Source organism: Aptenodytes forsteri, unplaced genomic scaffold (assembly GCF_000699145.1).
Source record: "Aptenodytes forsteri isolate BGI_AS27 unplaced genomic scaffold, ASM69914v1 Scaffold53, whole genome shotgun sequence".
Lineage (NCBI taxonomy): Eukaryota > Metazoa > Chordata > Aves > Sphenisciformes > Spheniscidae > Aptenodytes > Aptenodytes forsteri.
The window spans coordinates 2072334-2095184 of NW_008795909.1; the positions used below are offsets into that span (position 1 = coordinate 2072334).

A 22851-nucleotide genomic window follows, 5' to 3' on the forward strand; every position below is an offset into this window, starting at 1 on the left:
ATTTATATTATATATATATATTTGTATATATGTGTGTATATATAAAAAAATATTTAGTGGCATTCTTTTTTATTGTATATATTTTTTTAATCGAAAACTATAGCTTTTAGAAGCACTCAAATCCTACCCAATTTCTTTTTCCAGTCACAGAGACAAAAATGTATGAGTGTAGTTACTTTGATAGATGGTGCATTTTTAAACCAAAGTAAATTTGCAGCAAATAGTATCCATAAAATTATAACTACGTTCTCACTTCCGATTTTGTTACAACACTTGTCACTTTTCCTCTGCAAGACTTACAGCTCCAAAGTTTGCATCTGGCTACAGCTACATAGCTAGATCTTCTGTTATTGAACCAGAAACTAGGATTCAGCCGTGCTGATGGCACTCCAGAGAGCAGCTGCCCACTCTGCAGCTCGCTCTCGTGCAATGCTGTACCTCCAACTGCAAAACTTCGCTGAAGCATTTGCTTGCTTTTCAGTGGCACCTCAGTCTCCCAGCCGGAGGTGAGCCAGCGATCCCAGCAGTGATATTCCGAACAGATGCCAGCAGATGGTGCTCTGTGTACGGCCCAACTCCTGCCATCCCCTCCCAGGAACTAGACCTACCACCCTACCCATGTCACCCATACGCTGTACGGCCTTTTACGATCTATCCCCACGCCTGAAATCTTGGCCTCACCAAAAGCATGGTGCTACACCACGTGAGAATATTTAAGTTTTCCCTTGTAGTATTTTTAACTAAGGAAAACCTAGCCTTGCTAGGATCTCATGATACAGCCTGGCCGTGCAGGTCCTGGACAATGCTAGGCTTCAAATCGTGCTGACTCAACACAGCTGTGCAAGGAGTTCGTATCTCTACTAAAAATCCTGCACTGAAAGACACCCAAGCTCACCTTACATACAAGTTTTAAAAACTTCTGCTACTGCCTACTAGTAAGATTAAGACCAACCTGAACCCCAGCCCACCCACCAGCTTCGGTTCCAAAGTTTAATCAAAATCCATAGCTCTGGCTCAAATTTCCTACTTTTATTAAGTAACTCACCCAAGGCAAAACATAATCCAGACAACTGACTTTGAATTGGACTGTGAAACTCTACCATAAAGTTCTTCTGACTTGTGTGGCATTTTGATATTCAGCTCTCAAGACTAACATCACGCTGAGGCTATCTGAATGTGCTTTTTCCTTTGCGGTCTTCTAAGACACGTTATCACTGCTTCTTTAGGTTAACATTGCAATGAGGCAACACATCCACAATTAAAGATCGGCTCCCCACCTTTTCCCTCTTCTACATTTTACAGAAAAAAGTGGTGGCAAGCAGACCTCACTAATCCTAATTAATATATGTTTTTTAAAATTTTTTTTTTTAAATCGAGCGAACAGCCTCCAAGTTGGTACATCACTTCAGTACTGAGGACCCCAATCTTCCTCAGGCTCTCTAGGCTCCACAGAGACTTACATAATAAATCAAGTTACCTGACTGCTCATCTTGAAAACCTTATTTTCCCATTGCCACCACCTTATTTTACCTTTTTGCAGGGATGTTCTCCCTCTCTCTTGCTACCATCCCCATTCAGGTTTAAAAGCATGTGGGACGCCTACTGTCCTACTTTATACTTGCCAGAACTAGAGGTCATCAAGCTGGTTTAATAATACTTATTCAGAGCTATTCCTGCAACAAGTGATACTTAAATGCAAACTATACCAAAAAACCCAGTTACTGAGCACATCCAATGCTTTTACAGGTCATTGCATTACCAAATGTTGATCTAAATGCATTGCAGGAAATTAACTCACAGATGTACATGTGCTATAGTAACTAACCATAAGAAAGTATATTTAAACCACCGCTGCTTGTTAATCATGCTGAAGTTCTTCACAATTTAACATAGCGATTCAACCAAGCTGCACTGAAAGTAAAGCTTCTGTAACCTGCAGGGAAACGTGGCAGGTAATTTAATGCTACAGAAGAGCAAGATTAATAAAAATCCAATGGCCTATATGTAAAGGAGCTATTTCTTTTTTTCTTAAAATAACCCCAAACCTGGAGTTTGGCTAAGGCTCCACAGCTCACATGGGCCTATCTGAAATGGCCACAAGACCTTTAAAAATTTCAGCGGTGGGACTGAAAGGCCTCCACTGGGACAGGTGAAAGGGAGCGATGAAATCTAAGCAGTCACCAAAGGCTCCCTTTATACATAACGAAGCAAACAGAAGCTGACGTCTAAAACAGATCAGATGATCTGTCCTCCCGAAGTGCCTGTTTCTCTCCATAAACTTCAGAAGAGCCTAGAACAACGGAGTCAGACAGACACAGACAAAGCTGCAGTGGGATTAATCTGAAGGGAAAAGTGCCAAAGCTACACATCTTGCCAATAGACAGCCAGTCTCTGCAGCACAGTATGTCCTGGGACTAACTGGAGCATTGGCTTAGCATTGACATGAAGGAGGGGAGCAGAAAAAAAGGACAAAACACACCTTTGCTGACTGACTCAACTCCCAGCAATACCTCTTTGAAGGCACTACACCCTAATACCAAATCAGATAAATTCAGCTTAGGAACAGCAAAAACTTCAAGGACTAAGTTCCGATGCTTGTATTCCAGGCAGGTCCCTAAACCTACTGTTTCTATTAGTTTGACATCTCTGAACGTCTACAATCAGCCAGGAAGAAGCGGAAGGGGCAAGGACATGGGAAAAGACTGACAACTAAAATTCTAGTTAAATCATCTAGAAGATAGCGGTTACTCACATGCTGGCAAAGACTTTGCCCTAATTAGCTATGCTGTTTGAATTAGCTGAAAGCTACAATATATAACATGAAAAAGCAACACGAAAAATTAACTCTTAAAAGAATACAAAAATAAATCATCTTTCACTTTGCTGCTGCACAAACGCAAGGGTATTTCAGGTAAACTGGCAAATACCCTTGGCTTTAAATTAGTTTCAGGATGTCCTTTGTCCTGGGGGAAAGGATTGAACAGCACTAAATTCTATATATAGCAGAAGAGCTTTTTTCCACCTATACAGTTCTCACACTGTTTCTTGGTCTTCAAAATGGATATGAACAGATCTACTAAGTCACATATGACATTAAAATGACTGTAAGTACCTTAAGGTCTTGCCTGGTTGCCAGCAGCTCAGACTCTTTCCCATAAAGGTCCAGCTGCAGCTTCTCCATGTTTTCCTTATGTTTTTCATGGGTCTTCTGTAAGTCTGCTAGCTTGACTTTCTCTGCTTTAAGCTCCTGTGCTGACAAAATAGACTGCTGTTGCAGTTTATTCTCCAGTTCTGCCTGAAACATATGCATAGGAAGTTTCAATTAAAGTTACAGACAGTAAAGTAAGCTTAATCATTTCAATAAACTGCATTTCTACTGCAAGATGAGATTTTTCTTCCACTTACAAAATAGCAGTTCAGTAATCTGATGTTTGTGATTTTACAGTAATATTTTGTAACTAATTTAACAACAAAATTTAATTCATGTCAAAAGACTAAGTGAAACACATTAAGACCAAACATTAAAAATCTAAATAATGTTTCCAAGTCCTAAAATTTCCACAGACTGACTAAAGCACAAATACGATCATGTAGCATAGGGCAGCCAAAGCTGGAGCAACATTTAACAGTGCATGGCACACAACACAACATTCCCTAATGTTGTAAGACATTTGAACTCTTTCCATTATCGTTTATGAGTTTCATACTGTCACTTAGATAAATTCTTTTGGTATAATAACAGCAGACTTGGTTTAAAACTGCCACAGACGTTCCAACACACTGCAGAGTTTGTCTAAACTACTCTTACAAAATTCTACTGCTTTACAAGAAAATGGCAGCTCTTGCCTCCTGAAGCAAATTAAACACATTCAATCTAGCCATTTTTATCACTTTATTGAAACTCAATTCCTACAGAATTCATATTTCAGCACTGGTTCTTTTTACTTTATTATTATTGTTGTTGATGATGTTGTTTCTATCTCCAACAGCATGTGAAGACCTTGTTTCCACATCCTGACCTTATCACTTCCAACAAGACTACAGCAAACAGCTGTTTATCACAAAGATATTGACATAAAAGCTGCAGCATTTATCAGAGAAATTTACATTAATTTTCTTAAAGGAGTAAGAGAGGCCAGTCTTACCTTTTCTAAATGGGCAGTTTTTAATTCAGCTTGCAGTGTCTCACTATGTTTTTTCTTCTGCTCAAAAGATTCCTTTAACTCTCTCAGCTTTCCCTGAAGATGTTGTTCACTTTTTTCTTTCTCCTTCAGAAGACCCTGAATTTCCAGTACTTGCGCTCGTGCTGAATCAAGTTCTATCGACAACTGCTTAGAAATCTATATGCAAAAATATTAAATAACTGTATATAATTTTAATTTAAATCACTATTTGTACATGCTGTAGTATGTGAAACTGCCTATTGAACCGTGTGGATGACAAATTACCTAGTCCAAAAAGCAAACAGACATTTTCACAGATGAAAAACTGGTCAAAGCTGTTAAAGCTGAAGATACAGCTTCAGGAAATCAGCTCCCAAAAGACTGCTAGAAGTTGGGAAGAATTCCCTGATTGTAGGAATCTGAAAGGCTTGCCCTACTCTACTTTTCTCTAGGCACCTGTTAACTTTCCTCTGCCAGTGACCAAATACCAAGCTACACCTTTCTTGTGATCCGGTATGCCCACTCTCATGTTTTTACAAAGAGCTGCAGATTATTTGCAGGAAACAGTTTCCAAGTATGCTACTGTTATTTCTTGTACACAGAACCAGACCATCCCACAGTGCCGCTGCTCCTACCTTCTGCTTCAGAGCTAGGTGGTCGAACATTGGCAAGCAGATTTTAAGAGCTGCCATAACACATTAAAACCATCTTTTTTTTCCCAATTTCCTACCCTTAGAGCAACTGCAGTATTTTTTCACCATTCAAAATTAAGAGCAGGCAACTTTTCTCCAGCTAGCAGTGGTCTGGGCTCTCCTGCTGCCAACTGCAGCAGATACCAAACTCATCCTCCTGCACTTGCTGCAGAGCACCACAGTGCTTCTGCTGAATGAGAGAGGAGCCAGGGGAATAGCAGCAGTAGTCACAGAGCAATTACCATCACACCTGCACATCCACAAACCCTCTTTCAGGCAGTAAGAGTCCATCACAGTCTGTCAAACTGTGTCCACTGATCTTATCTTTTCCGATTCCTTTAAGGAACAGGTGACAGCTTGGGTAAAGAAATCCATGAAAGCAGATTTGGCCTTCAGGCTGCCAGCTGGACTATATTTTGCAGTCTGAATGCTCATCTTTAAAAAAGAAGTACATTTGGTCCTTGTGCAGTCACAGGCAAGTGACATACACAAGTTTGCAAAAGCAACTAAATACTTCAAGGATATCTAAAATGTCCTGTCAACCACACAGAGAACATACTGATTAGGCCTGAGACTAAAACAGATCTAAGGATACAAGGTAACAACTTTTATTGTATGAAAGTATGAAAAAAAAATGAGGACATGGTACTACCAAGTAACTGTTTCACTAATGAAACAAACTGAAGGGCTAAAATCCCCCACTAAGGTATGCCAGGCACAGAAAGGTAGGAGTAAAACCTGTATTTTAAAGCTTCATATTAACATCTAGGAAATTTTTAGTATCAGCTTATTTCAGTGCCCCAGGTAGGTAACAATTTGAGAACTGCAACCTCTTTATCTCTCATCAGTCCCAGCATGTGAGACTGAAAACAAATCTTTTAAACATTTATTATTATTGGTTTCTAGATTTTTGAAACTAAGTGGACAGACTACCCCCTCCTTTTTTTCCAGTGAGTTTTTCAATTCATTCCTCTCTTTAGCTACAGACTCTGTTTGTACCTGGAGCTGGTGTTTTACTTCTTGGCAAGATTTTTCCTAAAAAACATAAGACAGGGAAATATTCCTGTGAGCTTCAAAGACCGCGTACCAGGTATTTTTGCATGATCTACAAAGCCTTGAAAAATAATGCTTTCCTTTTCAGTGAAATCCAGTGAGTTTTTCAATTCATTCCTCTCTTTAGCTACAGACTCTGTTTGTACCTGGAGCTGGTGTTTTACTTCTTGGCAAGATTTTTCCTAAAAAACATAAGACAGGGAAATATTCCTGTGAGCTTCAAAGACCGCGTACCAGGTATTTTTGCATGATCTACAAAGCCTTGAAAAATAATGCTTTCCTTTTCAGTGAAAAAGCTTTCCTTCTCAGCTGCAGACATATTTTCAGCTCAAAACTTCTCAAAACTTTAACAGTGGTAAATCTAAGCTGAACACAGCTGATTCCTGTACTAACAAACACAGCCATGTGCCAGCAAGTTCTGATTAGAGATAGTCTCCCTGCTTGAAGCTGCTGTTGGCAGCCCTTCTTCTTGTGGGAAGCAGTAAGCTCATCACTCTCCTCAGGATCCAAAATTTCTTGATGTTCTAAAACTCACAAGCAAGTACACTTGTATGCAAATACGACTACATTTTAAGCCCAAATACTATGCACTTAAAACCATGGCGAGCCTCCAAATGACTACAGAATTAGAAGCAGAATCTGGACTCCTGTCTTTAAGTCTAAATCAGGGAGAAAATCCTTCAAGTTTTTAGGAGAAACAAATATTTAAACAGCAGTAACTAAGTAAAGCAAACAAAAAGGCTTATCTTAAAAAGGTGAAAGCGTAAAGTAAAAAATGTTATTTTTAACTGGGAGCAGAATTTTTTTTAGATCAGAATAAAAGCAGCTCTGAATAGGTTCTGGGAAATGGTGACATGTAAGATGAGAAGAGAATAAAAAAGACACCCCTACCATGTCTGAGGCAGGCGTGTCAGAACCGTATAGGAAAATCTATAAAACATGTATTCATATAGTGCTCATTCATATTGCCAACAAACAAAAGAGGGAAGAAAAAGGTGTATTTTAAGGCTAGTGAGAGTTCACTTTCTTTACCATAATAGGTTGCTCTGGTGATCAAGCACTTGTTATACCACCACTTGTGAGACCTTTCTGAAACTCAAATAGTTCTAGTACTCTGATAACACCTGAAGCTAGGCATCTCCCCAAACGACAGATGATGTTACTCTGCCTGCAGTACGCAGCCTTCCAGCGTGTCCAGACAAGTGCGCTGGAAGGTTCTATATACAAAGACTCCAGAAAGGAAACTAAAATGGCCTCAGAAAAACGACGTCTTCTTCAATATGGTGGCACTTTAGCAAAGCGTTTATAATTTTGTGTTGCTATAATAAGGCTGATGTATTTTTAAAAAGGGGGACATTTCCCATCAAATTGTTTCACCACTTGTCTCCATTTAGTTTCTTCACCATATTAAAGGCATGCAGCAAGAAAAAGGGATCCTGTTGTGTGATATGACTGATGTTTACTACTGTAAACATCCAGACAAAAATTTAAGGTAGGACATACGTATGAACTACTAAAAATCACAATTTGTTTTTCCTTAAGGCAATTAATTTCCATGCATTGTCATTGTATGTACACTGTTTTCAGACAAAAAGCAAAGTCATTTTATCAGACTGCAAATACACCAAACAATGTCTAATGAAAGAAACTACTAACCATTTCTGCCACAGCTGCTTTTCCTTTTTGTATTTCTTTTTCTAATTCCTCCTTTCTTTTTTTGAAGGATTCAGAATTTTTTGAGAGCTTGTCTTTGGTAGCTGTAAGGTCTTTTAATAGAGTATCCTTCTCTAATTTCACTTGTTGCAGCTCTGATGTTGCTGCTTGCATTTTACAATCCAATTCCTTGAGTTGTTCACTTGTATCTTGATTTGATTTCTCAAGGTTTTGTTTGAGGCTGGCCTTTTCCTCCTCCTGCTTTGAAATTTGCTGTTTCGCTTGTTCAAGGGCCTCACATTTCTTCTGCAAATCCAATTTAGCATTAGACATCCTGCAAATACAAAGGGAAAAATATACTCTTTTTTTTTTTAATTCTTCTTCACGGGTTCTTTTGTATCATTAAATGTCTCTATTATTTAATATATTAACTGTAGAAATCCTTCAAAGCATACCTTTTTCATCCAGAGCATGGGCATTTTGTCTCTCCAATGAAGACATACCAGCAACTCTAAAAACTATTTTGAGATGGATTTTTCTTCCTCAACTATAATGAACAGAAACTACCCCTTTGCTGCTTACGCATAAATTGCAAATTAGTCTTCGAAAAAAGTTACAGAGCTGTGGATATTTAAAGAGGGACCTCACTACCTCAAACTGTTCAGATATTTAGCTGACAACAAGCACAGTGAATAAACTGTAGAAGTGTACTGAATCACAGCAGTCAGTGATTCACATGAGACAACATGGCAGATGGAGTCTGCGTGGCATATAGAGTGAAAGAAAACAGGTGGGATAAAACTCAGTTCTCATAGCAGAAGGAACACATCACTTATCTATGATTCTAAGAAATCACAGAAGAGAAGAACAAAATTTCAACTCTAGTCCAAGCCACTCTAGTTTTACGTCTGACTTTGAAAAGTACTGTAACACAGGAAATGCATACGCTTCTCTTGCTGCTTCAAGTTGTTTACTCAGTTCTGATGTTCGGAGGTCTAGTTCTGTAGATTGCTGTCGCTGCTGCTGTAACTCCTGAAGAGCTTGTTCTTTGCTTGCTTTAGCATCAAGAATGTCAGCTTCAAGTTTCTGAGATAGAAAAATAAAAAGATAAAGCCATCAGAACACAACCAACAAAATAAAAATAGCAATAAAAAGCAGAAGTCATCTAGTCTGTGAGTAGCATTTAACTGTAGAAAGCCTTTACTGTAGGAAGCAGTCACAATTCTCACACATCATCTACCTATTTCATTAGTTTGCTATTTATCTTTCATTATTTAGTTCCTGCAAATCTCTTGCTCCTCCAGAACTGAACTATTTTGGTAAAACATTCTGAAATCATCTTTAAATTAAAGGCCAAGCAGCCACTTTACTGCAAAGTGATAGATAAAAAGCAGAAATCTTTAAAAAGTACATCCAAAACACCTACAGAAAAAAAGGCCATGCACAGTACTCAGCTTTGGGGCCAGGTTCTCAGCCACCACCAAGTAGTTTCAGCAGTTTCAAATGACTGCTGATTTACATATCCCAAGAACTCTGCCATTCTTTCTAACAAAAACAAAGACACGAACTACAGCTGTGAAGAAATCCTATGCTCACTTGGAAGAGGTTTTTCTTGGGTTTTTTTTTCAAAGGTACTTGTTCATTTACATGGAGTATAAAGAACACAGGGGTCTTCAGCAAATGGGCACTGCTTAGACTCTTCAACACACTGGCTGTTTTACAGGCTCCTCTGCTTTCACGCAGTGGCCATAAAACAAAATGGCCAAGTTTCTCCGAGAAAATTCCTGAGGGCTTTTTGTTTTCTTTTTTTTTTTTTTTAAATACCATGCATTCAACTGGAATATTCCCAAAGAATGGCGATGACACTGAGATTTTACACAGAGTTGCATTCCTGTTGACAGCATCAACAACCCTGCTCAGTTTCACACTTCAGCTACCAGGAACCTCGTAAAATCTTGTGCAAGCAAGCACTGTATTCCTCCCAAGCATTTGTGTCTGTTGGTTAGTCATGAAACTTCAGCAAAAGGATGAAAAATAAAAACACAAATGAAAGTGGGCAGAAAAAAAAACAGTGTGCAAAAGAAGAGAGAGGTGGAAGCACAAAATAATTACGCTAATAATGCAAATGTATGACTGCTTTATTTTTTAATAGCATTGGATTTAAAATTTCATACAGGGAAAACAACCTTCCTTCTCTTCTATAGAGCACATAAGCTAGGAAAAACACCCCACTCAGTCTTGAGCATAAAGACTGGTATCTCCTTCAAAACCGACAGACAGCATTCCAAAACCAATTCTGCATTGCTCCTAAGATCCCTGTATCATACGGTTTTATGTATCAGGAATTTTGACCACCAAGTTTGCTTAACAAATATTGAACAAAGGTTAAAGCCCAAATTTAAAAGCTCTCAAGCATTAGGACTAATTCATATCCTTAACTGAAAATATTAGTATCTCAAAACACCAAAAGGTTCTGCAAACCTTCTGCCAGAATTATGTGTACTTTAAGAGAAAACCTGATTCCAGAAATGGAATGCAGAACTCAAGATCAAGTTAGAGGAAAAACATTGATTAAAAAATCTTGATAAAACGCCTCTGTAGAAGCCTACTGAAAGGCTTTAGAAATAAATTAAACCAGACAGGTAGTGTTATCTTAGTCTAACCAATGTAACACACATTCCCTGCTACCACTTGTAAAGCATACAAGGTTGAACTTGAAGACTCTAATTTTGGTAAGTATTCATGTTCCCTCTCATAACACTTTCCAGGTAGCACAGAGTTTGGTAGAAGCACACGTACAGGAAAATGACAATATAGTGGCAATGTCCTAAGCCTATCTTCTTAGCGTGATACGCTAGCATGGAAGAAGAGGAGAATAAGATTAAAGGCTGGATCAGGAAACACTAGTGAAAAAGAAAACCTACAAAAGTGGTATTGATATAATCCTTCCCCCATAATTTGAGCACAGCTTTTATCACATACTATCAAACAGCAGAGAACATCAGTTTCTGTAAGCTCAGATACTGTGTTCAATACAAACCTTAAGCTGTCCCTCTAGCTCTTCAGTTTTCTGTTCTAAATAAAGACATTTCTCTTTGTACTCTTTAAGATTGGCTTCCAGCTGAGCACAGTATTCCTGCTTATCATTCAGCTTCGCTGTAACCTGATCCAACTGAACGCTGACCTTATTTAACTCCTGAGGTAAAATAAAAATACGAAGGTGGTTAGTTTTTAAATAACTTCCAAAAATGACTAATGTCACATATGCTTTAAATGATCTAACATGTTCAAATTAAAAAGGAAAATAATATTCTTTTTTATTCTGAGGGGCAGGAAATTGAGAGGGGAAACACAAACACGTACACAAATTCCCTCTGTTAAACTGCCGAAATTTCTTTTAAAGCCTCAATATTACTCTCAAACTTTATAGGCTGTGGGCTAAAGGTGTTTTAAGTTATAAATGGAAGAGGAATTGTAGGTAATAAACGTACTAGATCATGCAGTTAGTACAACAGTAACTAGAAAGTACCACTACAAAACCTTAGAGAAATGCTGTATTCATGAAATCAAGCACCACCAAAGAGGAAAGCCAATACCATGGAAACAGTCAGTTCTCCACATACCAGAGATGATTTCAAACCATTTGGTCCAACAAAAAACAACGTAATTTCAGCAAGAGACATGAACACATTCACCTAGTAACCACTATGATGACAGCTACATCAAAGCTCGTTGCTTTCCAACCAAGCTGATATATTTAATTATTAATTAATTATTTAATAGTTGCAAAAAGAGATCTTCTGTTTATCGCAATTAATTACATTCCCACCCTAAAAAATGGTGTTATGTTAGCATCTGCTGGATGTTTCCATGAAGACCACAGCAGCACTGATCTAACAATGCAAATATTTGATTCAGCAGCCAGTGTAATGCTTCACTAGGATTAACACACATTAAAACATGCAACTTTAACAACAGCCTTTTGGTTTTTTGTGTCAGTTGGCACACAGATAATTACTTCTGAATACAGGCATCTGATTCTGAATTTATCTGAATCTGCAATAAGAGTTAAGAGTTTTCACTTGTACCCAGTGCATTCTACAATCTTTTCTTCGTAACATACAGGTGAGAATTGAATTATAGCCCAACAGGACAGCTTAGATTCTGAACCATAATCCTACAGCAAGGAGTGGATTCCTAAGTAAATTCTTTACACTGCAAAATATATCTGGTCCAGATTACAGCAAAAAGAACTGAATACATATCACATGGTTAAAATATCCTAAATTATGATTTCCAAATGCATAGTCACATGTTTATTTAGTTTGCAAACAGACTATTCTTAGATTTTAAAGTAGTTTTTTAGGTAACATAGAAACTTCATGTTTATGTGTGGCTTATAACCTGTTGCTTATCTTGCAGTGCATGCTGGGCAGTGTCCAGATGATTCTGAAGATCCGCTCTTTGAGCAGCTTTCGATGCTTCTGCTGAAAGTAGCAATTCAGTCTTTGCTTTTACCTGAAAGACAAATTGTATTTCACTAAAACACCTATTTTACCGTAGCTCATCTTAATTTTTTTTATACTCATCCGTAAGTTTAATAGTAAAATCAGTAGTTTTCATGTGCTAGTGTAAAAAGAAAAAAAAAGAGGGAAGATTTTCAAGGTTTAGAAAAATAGCAGGATTTTAAGCCACAGTTAGTTCTTACTTTGAGCTAAAAAACCAGACAAACAAAAGAAAACCCACCAGTCCCACTCATCTTCTATTCTAGGAAAATATTTTTACTTACTAACAAAGAACAATGGGATGGACTTACCGCATTCACACCCATGCATACGTTGATAACCTCAGACTACATGCACATTTAAGGGTCTCCAAAATTTTTAGAAACAAAAAGAATAAAAAACAACAAAAATAAGCCTCCACATGCATACTATTTTTCTCTGCTCCTATCTGCCTGTTAGGGAGCAAGCCTCCCTTCCTTCCAAAACACCCAGCAAACAAAATGTAGAAGGTGGGTATGAATGGTGTTGGTGCAGAGGGGCAATATTCAGGGTCACCTGCTATTGTGGTTTACTGTTTTTCTCCCTAATAGAAATGCTACCTCTCTGAAGACTGTAAGGAAGCTCACATTGCCTTAAAAAGCAGTTGCAACACTCCATAGATTATTCAATTCTAGCTCTAATGCCTTGGTGAAAAAGCAGCTCAGATAGATAGTATAGCGAAGCCCAGTAAAAACATCACAAAGCTACATTGGAAGAAGTTCCTAGACCTGTTTGGAAACTGAGCAACACTAATTCAAAAGACACCACAGTGTATTAGTCCAACAACAACAGTACCAGCTGCTCCAAGTGTACCGATGCAAGACCTTCTGATCAAATGTTATTTATTCTTTGGGATAGCTGAACATAATTAGCAGCTTTTAGCTTAAGCAAACTTTCACTCTGGTGCAGAGAATCCAGGACTGATAAGAGCAGAGTTTTGGATGGCTAATCATTACAAATACAACAAGAGATGCTTGAGAACAGATTTTCCCAACTCAATTATGAACTTTGGGGTTGGTTTAAATAAAAACCAAAAACAATATAGACAAAACCAACAACAAAAAAACCCAACACTTGCCATCCATTGCTATTCTGAATCCACTTACATTTTCCTCAATTTTATCTGCCTTATTTTACTTCATTCGTCTGTTAATAGAAACATGCAATTTTTCCCAAATTGCTTTGTACGTTCTCTGGAGAGAATACAGAAATCACAAGCAGGATTTATCATCGCCAGACAGTATAGAGTTCCATTACCTGTACATCAAGTTGTGAAACTTTCTCTTTACTTTCATTGAGCTGGCTGGTTAGTTCAGTGATGTTTGCTTCCAGGGAGAGCACACGGTCTTGAGCAGCTCTTAGATGTGCCTTTTGCTCCTGCACTTGCTCGTGCAAATTCTCTTGGGCTTGTTTATGACTTTCTGATTGATTCTTCAGCTTCTCTGTCAGCTGAGTTACCTGCAGGGAAAAAAAAAAAAAAAGGAGGTAATTAGAAGAGAAGGCTGGAACAGCATGTCCAAGGAAGTCATAAATCTTTTTAATTTTAGCGTGTCTTGTCATGGCTTTGGAGTCTCAACACTATCACATTTCTTTTTCTGAACTATTACAGTAAAGCTATATTGCACACAATACCAGAATTTAAACAGGTTACTAGTTAAAAATGGAAGCAAAAGGGATTTGTCAATTTGGCCTTACTGTCACAAAACCAAAATACTAAGGAGACAACAGATGCAGGCTAAACTGAATTTTGATGTTGAAAGCAGGAATTAAACCTCTTTTTAAAGTAAGAGAAACAAACATGTATATGTATCCAAAAATTATTTGTAAGCACATATTACTAGCATATGTACATAGGAAAGATCTAGGAATTCCTTCCCCTATGCTGATAGCAAGGAAGTCACCAAAACACAAGTTCTGTGAAATTTACAGTAAGATCTTTAAAGTAAGTATAAAAGAAACAGCAAAGTACAGAAAAGATTAATGTCATATCTGATGGGATAGGAAAAAAGGAAACATGATTCAATAACGAGAGTGAGAGAAAAGAAACAAGTCTCCGAGTTCTTACCTGTATTTGCAATGCATGATTTTTCTCTTGTAGCTGGTTAAGAACTGCAGTTTCTCCTTCACCAGCTTGAATTTTTGCATATAAGTCCTCTCTTTCCTTTTCTAGCAGAGAGATGTTTTCTTTGCTTTTTTGAAGCAAAGCCTCAAGATTTTGAATTTTTTGGTCCTTATCTCCAATTTGTCGTAGTACTTGCTCCAAATCATTCTAGAAAATCGCATAATAGCTTCCTTAATTATAGGGACCTTAGAAGTTATTCCTAATGCATAAAATGTTGGATAAATTTATTAAACACTCTCTGTATATTCTGTTCTAGAGTTACAAGTTAATTTATTGAAACTAGTATAAGTCACACAAGTCATTTTTACAGAGAAAACATATTTAAACTAATGAAATCCTGAAATACACTTTCATATGAGGATACATAACTATGTTACCTGGGCTTCTCGTAGTTTTGCTGTAGTATTTTGCTGAAGTGTCTGCTGTTCCTGGTGCTGCTGTTTTGCCTTATCTAATTGATGTTGCAATTCTGTGGAATTTGCTGCTTTTTCCTTTAGCTGAAAAAAACAAACCAACCAACCAACCAGACCATTCAGTATGCCAATAGTGCTTAATGTTCATTCCAATGCTAAAAGATTTTACTCTAAACACAAATATTTGAAAACTGGTATAAAAATAAAAGTGTGTGATGCTAGTTAAAGAATCAAAATCTAACCAAAGCATTCATGACTATTAATAGGTGAGATTCTGTATCACAAGCGAGAACTATAAAACAACTATCAGACATGTATGTATTTTAGCTCTCAAAAATCTAAAACATAAGAGACTTTTAGTATGTTTTTTCCAACAGTTGTTAAGATGTAACGACTGATAATATAGATACCTGTAAAACAACATTATTATTACTATTATTAGCAGTTTTAGTAGCAACTTCAGTTTAGCAATCTCTCCACTTCTACACTGGTCAAGGCTTTGCAAATTAGCTACAGAAAAGCTTTAAAGCTTTGGCAACGTACCACTCAGATATTTGGCCAATCCCCATACAGGCAGCAGAAAATCAGCAACGTATACAAGATGCTCATTAAAACAAATAAAAATTAATAAAACAAGTGATTTCTGCCCATCCACCCCACGCAAGTTATTAACTATCAATGACCTGCTGTGCCATATTCACTTTTTCTTCATGTAGTGCTTTATCTCACAAAAATGTCTACATACTAAAGTTTACCGATATGAGCTTAGATGCACCTAAGTCTTTTTTTCACAAGAACCTTAGACAAAGCTCTTAAGTGCAAAAAGCACATCTTTTGTTCACCTGTAAAGCACCATGTACATCCATGCATCTGATAAGCATTTAGCCTTACAAAACCTGTTAATGCAAGTAGCATTTCGGCAGATCTTGACAATTTTACTCTAAGACTTTAACGCTGTTAGTCAAATGAAATTCCCCCAAGGACAAACTTTATAAACCGCAGCATCACAGCAAGTGTATACAGGCTACTATCAGAACCAGAGCAAACTAGAGCCTCCATAAAAGCCCCTACCTGCTCTTCAGCACGAGAAAGTTTTAACTGCAGATCAGCCACCTGCTGCTCTTTGTCCATCAGTTTCTCACTAGACAGCTGCCTCTGTTCCTTGAGCCGCCCGTGTGCTTCCCCTAGCTGGCGCTCTGTTTCTAGAAGTTTACTGTGCAACTGCAAAAAAAAAAGCATCCATTTTTTCAGCCATTCTTTAGCCAACAGCACTGCATTTTAGACTCACTTTGCACAGTGTTTACCAGAAGTCTTCATAATCCAGAGTGAAACAAGTACATGAGCTCCTGAAGTCATGTATGCACATCATACACCTCAGAAACACAAATCATGTTAAAGAACAGCATCAACTGCACAAGCATGAACAAGTATTCAAAAAAGTAGGTTGGAGGGACCCAGAAACATCCTCATTTATCTACAGAAGCCGTTCAATATGAGTTACAGAGATTTAACAGAAACACAAAGAGGGCAATCCTTCAAAGACATAAGGATTATCATGTAAAACAGTGATGTTTAGAGCAATCTCATCTTACACAGCACACACCCTCACTCCTGAAGATCCAGCGGCTGAAGCACCATGCCTTTACCTGCCCTGCTGGTTCCCACAATATACTGTTCTGCATTGCTAGACTAGTAAGATTGTGATTTTTAGCTTGATCTGGCTACATCAACGGCATTCATTCTCTGCGGAGAAGAGATACATGAACCTTCAGTGTAGGGCACACAGTAATTTTGGTGGCTTGTACCCCAGCACCTCCCAGCAGCAGAGAGTAAGTAGGGGGATGCGCTCTTCCAGCTGGACATAAGCCTGCCTTATAATTTTTTCAGTCATCAAAAGCAGTACTGCACCATCTTCAAAATGCAAGTATGGCCTTTTACAATTCACTGTTATAAAAAGCTCTCTCCATAAAACCAGCTTTTCTTCTGTTTGAAACTGTCACTATAGGCCCTGGGTTACCTCCTGCCTACTTCTACATGAACACATTCACGGATACAGAAATGAACTTCCAACTCAATGCAAAAACAGAGTATGGATCAGGCCTTGCAGCACAGCAAGAACTTTCTACAGGTATCAGGATGAATGAAGCTTGCTTCACTATGAATTTATGTCCAAGGCCCTTGAACCATTCACCTTTTAACTCCAGGTCCTCCCTTCAATATCCCTAAACCTTTCTCACGCTTTCCTCAAATCCCTGCTAATATCTACGCAAAAGGCAGCACAATCTTGTTGCTCACTGCAAGCTACCACTTGTTGACCAGCTGGCCGCCTAGCAGGACAGAAAAAGGAACAGTGGTTTTGATAACATTAAATCTTCCCCCCAGGCATCGAGCGGGTGAGGCATGAACATAAGTCTCTCCTTTACCCAGCTGCCTGTTTCCACAAGAATTTAACACTGAAGAACCTAACGCTGAAGACCTCTGGGCCATCTGTCAAAATTTGGCCGAAGTTATCAAACTCCCCTGCAAAAGTTACAGGGGATGGAGACAGGGAAACAAATGTGTCTATGCCTTATTTTCTTAGGAAACTAAGCTAAATTATTTGTTTATGTGTCCACAACCACAAAAACTGTGAATGAAAAGCTGTTTGGCATGTGGCTAAGATGCTGGCTGCTAACTGTGACTGCACAGTTAAGAGAGAGGTAGGCGAAGAGGGAGGACAGGGTGAGAAAAGAGACCATCATCTCTCCTCCAGTAATCAAGAACATTTGTCTTTTTCTGCAGGAATCACTAAATTATTAATACTTCTTCCTCACTAAAAATATGAACAAGAGCTGGAGGAAAAAAAATCTAATGAAGAAAGGGTGCAACAAGATAACTATTCTAACTATTCATGGCTATGTTAATACTGGGAGAGAATATTTGGAAAGAGGGATATCAGCAAACAACAATTTACAGAAGTCACTTTTATTACAGTCACAGTTAAGTATTTTTGAAGGACTTTTAAGATTGACTTTAAGTAAACAGAACTATAAAATCCAGGATTAACCTATGTTACAGAATACAAAAATCATAAAAAAATATTTAGACTTTCAAAGATACAATCAGGTAGATTCAAATTTTCTCAACAACAACAGTATTTATTAGCAATTAACACTTCTTCAAGACTGAAGGAGTCCATATTTTCTTGTGTTACCCTCTTCCTATTGCTGTGCTGGAACCAACATTATCATTGAAGTTTTCTTCCATTGTGAAGATCACTTCCTTCACATGACCCAAATTCTAACATATACAAACTTAACCAGACATGCATCTGTTCAAACGAATTTTGAGAAGATGGCAAGGATTCTTTGAAAATGTGGTTTGACTAAACAACTATACATATAGCTTCATAAGCAGCATTCATTGTGTCAACATAAGCTATCGGACTACATGCATAAAAAGATAATTCCATTAAAGTATTAAGTGAACAAATATGAGGAATTTAGTCTTTTCATGACAAGAGTAACTGAACTCTTGTTTGGAGGGAAAGAGAGGAGGAGAAGTTTTTGTTTGGCTTTAATTTTATTTTATACCATGTATGAAGGGCTTTTTTCCTCCACTATTCTTTTACAATACAATTCTAAAACACATCCTGAGAACCCGAACAAGCTGCTGGATTTCTTGCTTAGACTGTCTTCCTTCCCAATGGTATCATCAGAGAATGTGCGATGCCTCCATTTCCTTTCACAGAAATTCATTCAGCGATGCATTATTCACTTTCCTCCTCCTTCATTTTCCCACCCCAAAAATCCTTCCTGAAAATGCCCTCTCAGGCTGAAACCAGATTTGAGCTCAACCTCTTGGCTGTGCTTCTGAAGCTTGCATACATGTTGCCTAGGCAGACTGAGGCAGTTTTATCAAGTGAGGATTCCAAAGCAGATAACAAATATAATTACCTCCCCTCCCCCTGACAGAAGACTGATAGGAGAAGGAAAGTCATTCTGGGGATGTAATACATACATAAATGAAGTTTTGCCAAGCCACAGTTCTTCCAAAATAAACTACACATGCACAACTTGCAACTTAATCTATTTCAGACTTGACAAAGGTTGAAAATTGAGACACACTCATTTTAAAATGATAAAGTTTTAGCAAGAGATTAAAATGAAGTACGTCATACTAACAAAAACCAGATTATTTTTTCCATCTTAGGACTGGACACAATTCCTGATGCACAAATATTTCTCCAGTCTAACATACTACTCCCCGAGACACTAGATAAAACAGAGTTCAACCAGCCTCAAATGTCAGTATGCTCAATGTTACACAAAAGTCCTGCTTCCATAACTCACTGGACTCAGCAGAACAATACATAAACAGCGGGGGAACGTATGCTCTGGGTGTTGTCATAGCTATCAGCAACATAAAGAGAAGGTGTTTGTGGAGAAGGAAGCAATATTAAGACTTCATACTATCCCTGCTTTTCACACTAAGTATACCCTACTGTATTCACTATTCAATTTTAAAGCAAATCAAGCATTGTTCAGTTCTAATATAAAACGAAGACTCACTTTTCTCAAACTTCCTATAGAGTAGTAAAATTACTACTAGAAGTGAAATTACTTCTGATACTCTACCTGAATTTGTTTTTCGCATAACCTGAATTCACTATAGCTTCAGCTACCTTACTGAACCAGAATAAATAACCTTGCTGACTTCTTAGGATTTGTCTATTACCATATTTGTCATGGAAACTGAATATTCTGGGTTGCCCTCTCATTTGACAACACTTCCCTTACTTCAGGGAATGCATCAACAAAAAAAGGGGAGGGGAAAAATTGCAGGATGAAAGAAGAGTTCATTTAACACTGTAAGAGAAAAAGAGTGGACAAAAAACCTGTCTCAGATCAGCTAAAGCCTTTTTTATTCAAGTACAAAAAAAAAAGTCAAATCAGAACATGATAAATAAGCTACGAAGTTTATGCTCATTCAACCTTAATCTTCAAAACTGAAATTATAAAGATAGTTTTAAGAAGAGTTCCAGACAGAACTGAATTAGTAAGATGTTTCCCTTTCAGAAAAAGGGGAATTATACTACAGATAGACAGATATTACATTAGCCTTCCCAGAAATAAAAATGTGGAAAGGTGGTTAGAACTGTAGATGTTGCTGAGTTTGACTGTGACACAGGGGCTACAACAATCCTCGTTTGCCCCTGACAAGAGTTTGGACCTACTAAAAAGGTTCAGACATAATGAGAAACAAATAGCAAAGAATTTCTGCACTCTTATAACAACCTCTTCTTTTTGCCTGTTCTTTTCTTTACTTCTCTAAGGGGAAGACGTGATTGTATTTCATTCCCTGCAGTGTTAGGAAGAATGCTTTATATTTATTCAAATACCAGCTAGCTTTACATTTATTCAAATACAACTACTGGTTAGTTACTCCCCTTCAATAAGGAAATGCAAATGCATGTGCATGAAAAATATGCATGCACAGTTTAAAAAACCCTAATGGGATGGTTTAAGGAACCATCCCAATAGGATGGTCTAGGAGGCTTAAGGAACCATACCTGACTCAGTTCGCTTTGGAGTTGCAGGCTATGCTGCTCTTTTTCCTCCCTCTGCTGCTGGAGCTGTTTACATTCCGCCTTGAGATGCTGGTACTTTGTCTCTACTTCAGACAACTCTTCTTTAAGCTTCTGGCTTGCTTCCCCCTTCTCACCTAGCTCTGTCTGTAATCTCTGTATGGAGGCTTCAGATGCAGACAGCTTTGCCTGAAGCTGTTGGCAGTCCAGGTCTTTCTGGTGAAAGCTTGCCTGCACGTTCTTCTTACTCACAGATATTTCATTGTGTTTTTCTTCTAGCTGGGTGTAGTCCTGTTCTTTCTTCAGCAGCTTCTCAGTCAGACTCTATGAAGAGAGTTACACAGCAATTCAAATTGCAATTCTGTTTACAGCTGTTCAATGCATTATTCAAATTTCTTCTCAAGTGTTGATGCTGAACAGTGAAGAACTTGCTCAAAAACATTATTAAAGGAAATATTGACCTCTATTTTGTATTACACAAGTTAATTCTGGAGCCCATACAGCACACAGGTTCAACTGGAAATATTGTATTTCATATTCTCACATAAATCCACTTCTTCTTACTGAGAACACCACACGAACTCTATTTCTGTATCCTGAAGACTAATTTGCTTTCCCTGAACATTCAAATTCTAGGTTATTACAACTGCATTTGCTTGGGGAAAAGCTGAAACAGTAATTTGAGTTATTAGTACACAGGAAAAGTTTTCAAGTACCAGTGTCCTTCACACAATTCCCTAAGCAACAACATTTGTGGTTTAATTCCTGTATAAGCCTGTGCAGTCATCATGCTGGTCATTTTTAGAAGTATCCTAATTTTGCCCTGTCACTATATTTACAGAATGATCTGCTATCCAAATTATGGAAGAGAACCTGTGAAAACTAATAAAACTTGTGACGTTAGTAAATCACAGAATGAAACACTCATGATTTAACTTTCATCTTAGAAGATGATGTTTTTACATTTTAATTCATACCATCTAATTTCCTTGCATACAAATCAGCTCAAAGAGGATGGTTGCTCTGAGTTTGAAAACACTAAAAATTGAGATTCCCTAAAGGAAAGACAAACTTCGCTGAGCGTCAGATTTTTCTTACCACATTAACAACAGTAAATATTGCAGCGTCTAAGGTCATACTATCAAATTTACATGCTGAGACAAATACTGAAAAAAAACTATTTACAGATAATTTTCAGCTATTACATAATGCTTTTTATCACATTTCATGAACTAATCAAAATTATATTCAGATAGAAATTAAGTATCTTAAATGACAAGATATAATTCCAGAAAGTTTAGGTTTTCCCCCAAGCTTAGCTGAGGCACTAACTAGAATTTCAAGCCGGACAGGGAAGCCGTGGAACCATTTCCATTTTCCAGTGGCACTTTTTGAAGCACAGAAATACAGCTGCAAGGAGGCCCTGGTCGTCATCCAACCCAAGTAATTCATTCCATCTTCTTGAAATGTACCAGCAGGTTCCATTTATTGCAGCATCTTAGTGATATCTATCTCAGTGGAGCATTACTATGCACACCTTTTAAATGCTTGCGTTCTTCCTGCAGTTTCAGTGACTACTGTATTCTCTAGTGACCTTTTCAATTAAAATACAGAAGAATAAAGAACACTTCTAGCATGTCAGCCTGAAAAAATGCCAAGACTGAGGTCGGTCTTATGTATCAAAACTTCAGACGGTTCTCCAACTTTGGAATAACAGTCTTCCAAAGATAAGATAGTCAGTGCTGCAATTCTAGCTATGCTGGGCATCTTAAAAGCACACTTCTGCACAGCATCCAAGAATGAAACCTGTTTTGCTAGAAGAAAAAGCTGTAAAATTATCCAACTAAGTTGAACAGTTGAACAGTTTTGTTCTTTACAGATTTTAACAAATGATGACTATATTGGTTGTTATAAACCACATACAGACATTTCTATTTTACAATCGTGATAAAATAAACAGAAGAATCTATAAAAAAGAGAGGTTAGAAAACAAGCAGTCTTGCAAATGAGAACTCTAGCAGTCCAGCAACCCACGTGAGAACAAATATAATTAATGCCCTATGTGTCCATTTAAAAAAATATATACTTTCTAAAGCAAACAACTTAGCCAAAAATTCTGGCTCAAGACTAAAGTTTGGCTACTGAATTCTAGCCCTGAAGTAGGGTATTTTGAAATGTTTCTTGACAAATAAAACAACTTGTTGCTGTTACAGGTATGCAGAAGTTTTTATATATGCACATATATAAAATACAGGAATAGAGTACATAAAGAACATACTGAGGTCCGGTGTCATCCTTATCCTCCTGAAGCCAGTGGCAAGACTCCCATTGCTTTTAGAAAAGGCTTCACCCTCAGAATGTAAAATAAAGTTGCAATTCCCTTTTCATTAAAGAGAAGTGGCCAGACAGGATCATTAACATTCATACTGAATTGTGTTCCTGAAATACCAACACACTACAGCACCTTTTTCATCATAGCTGGGCAAGTTAGAATTAAGGTATTAATATTACTACTTTGTAACTAGACCCACATGTCACATGTAGAACTGCTATGACCCACTTTGCGAAGAGTCAGTGCAGGGCAGTAACTTAAATTTTCAAGTGAAGGGGGGGGGGGGGGGGGGCGGCAAAAAAAAGAAAACTTT

General features: G+C 37.7%; 1 protein-coding gene across 1 annotated transcript in view; it reads right to left on the minus strand.

The window, feature by feature from the left end:
• EEA1 (early endosome antigen 1) overlaps positions 1–22851 on the minus strand; it is a 72571-nt gene that overhangs the window by 9902 nt on the left and 39818 nt on the right. The window contains exons 12-23 of the mRNA XM_019473417.1: positions 20192–20530; positions 15712–15861; positions 14605–14724; positions 14171–14374; positions 13363–13563; positions 11966–12079; positions 10602–10757; positions 8508–8647; positions 7565–7895; positions 5789–5890; positions 4146–4340; positions 3113–3295 (exon numbers count right to left, since the gene is read on the minus strand). Of these exons, the coding sequence (XP_019328962.1) occupies positions 3113–3295; positions 4146–4340; positions 5789–5890; positions 7565–7895; positions 8508–8647; positions 10602–10757; positions 11966–12079; positions 13363–13563; positions 14171–14374; positions 14605–14724; positions 15712–15861; positions 20192–20530 (2235 nt within the window). The remainder of the gene's footprint in view (positions 1–3112; positions 3296–4145; positions 4341–5788; positions 5891–7564; positions 7896–8507; positions 8648–10601; positions 10758–11965; positions 12080–13362; positions 13564–14170; positions 14375–14604; positions 14725–15711; positions 15862–20191; positions 20531–22851) is intronic.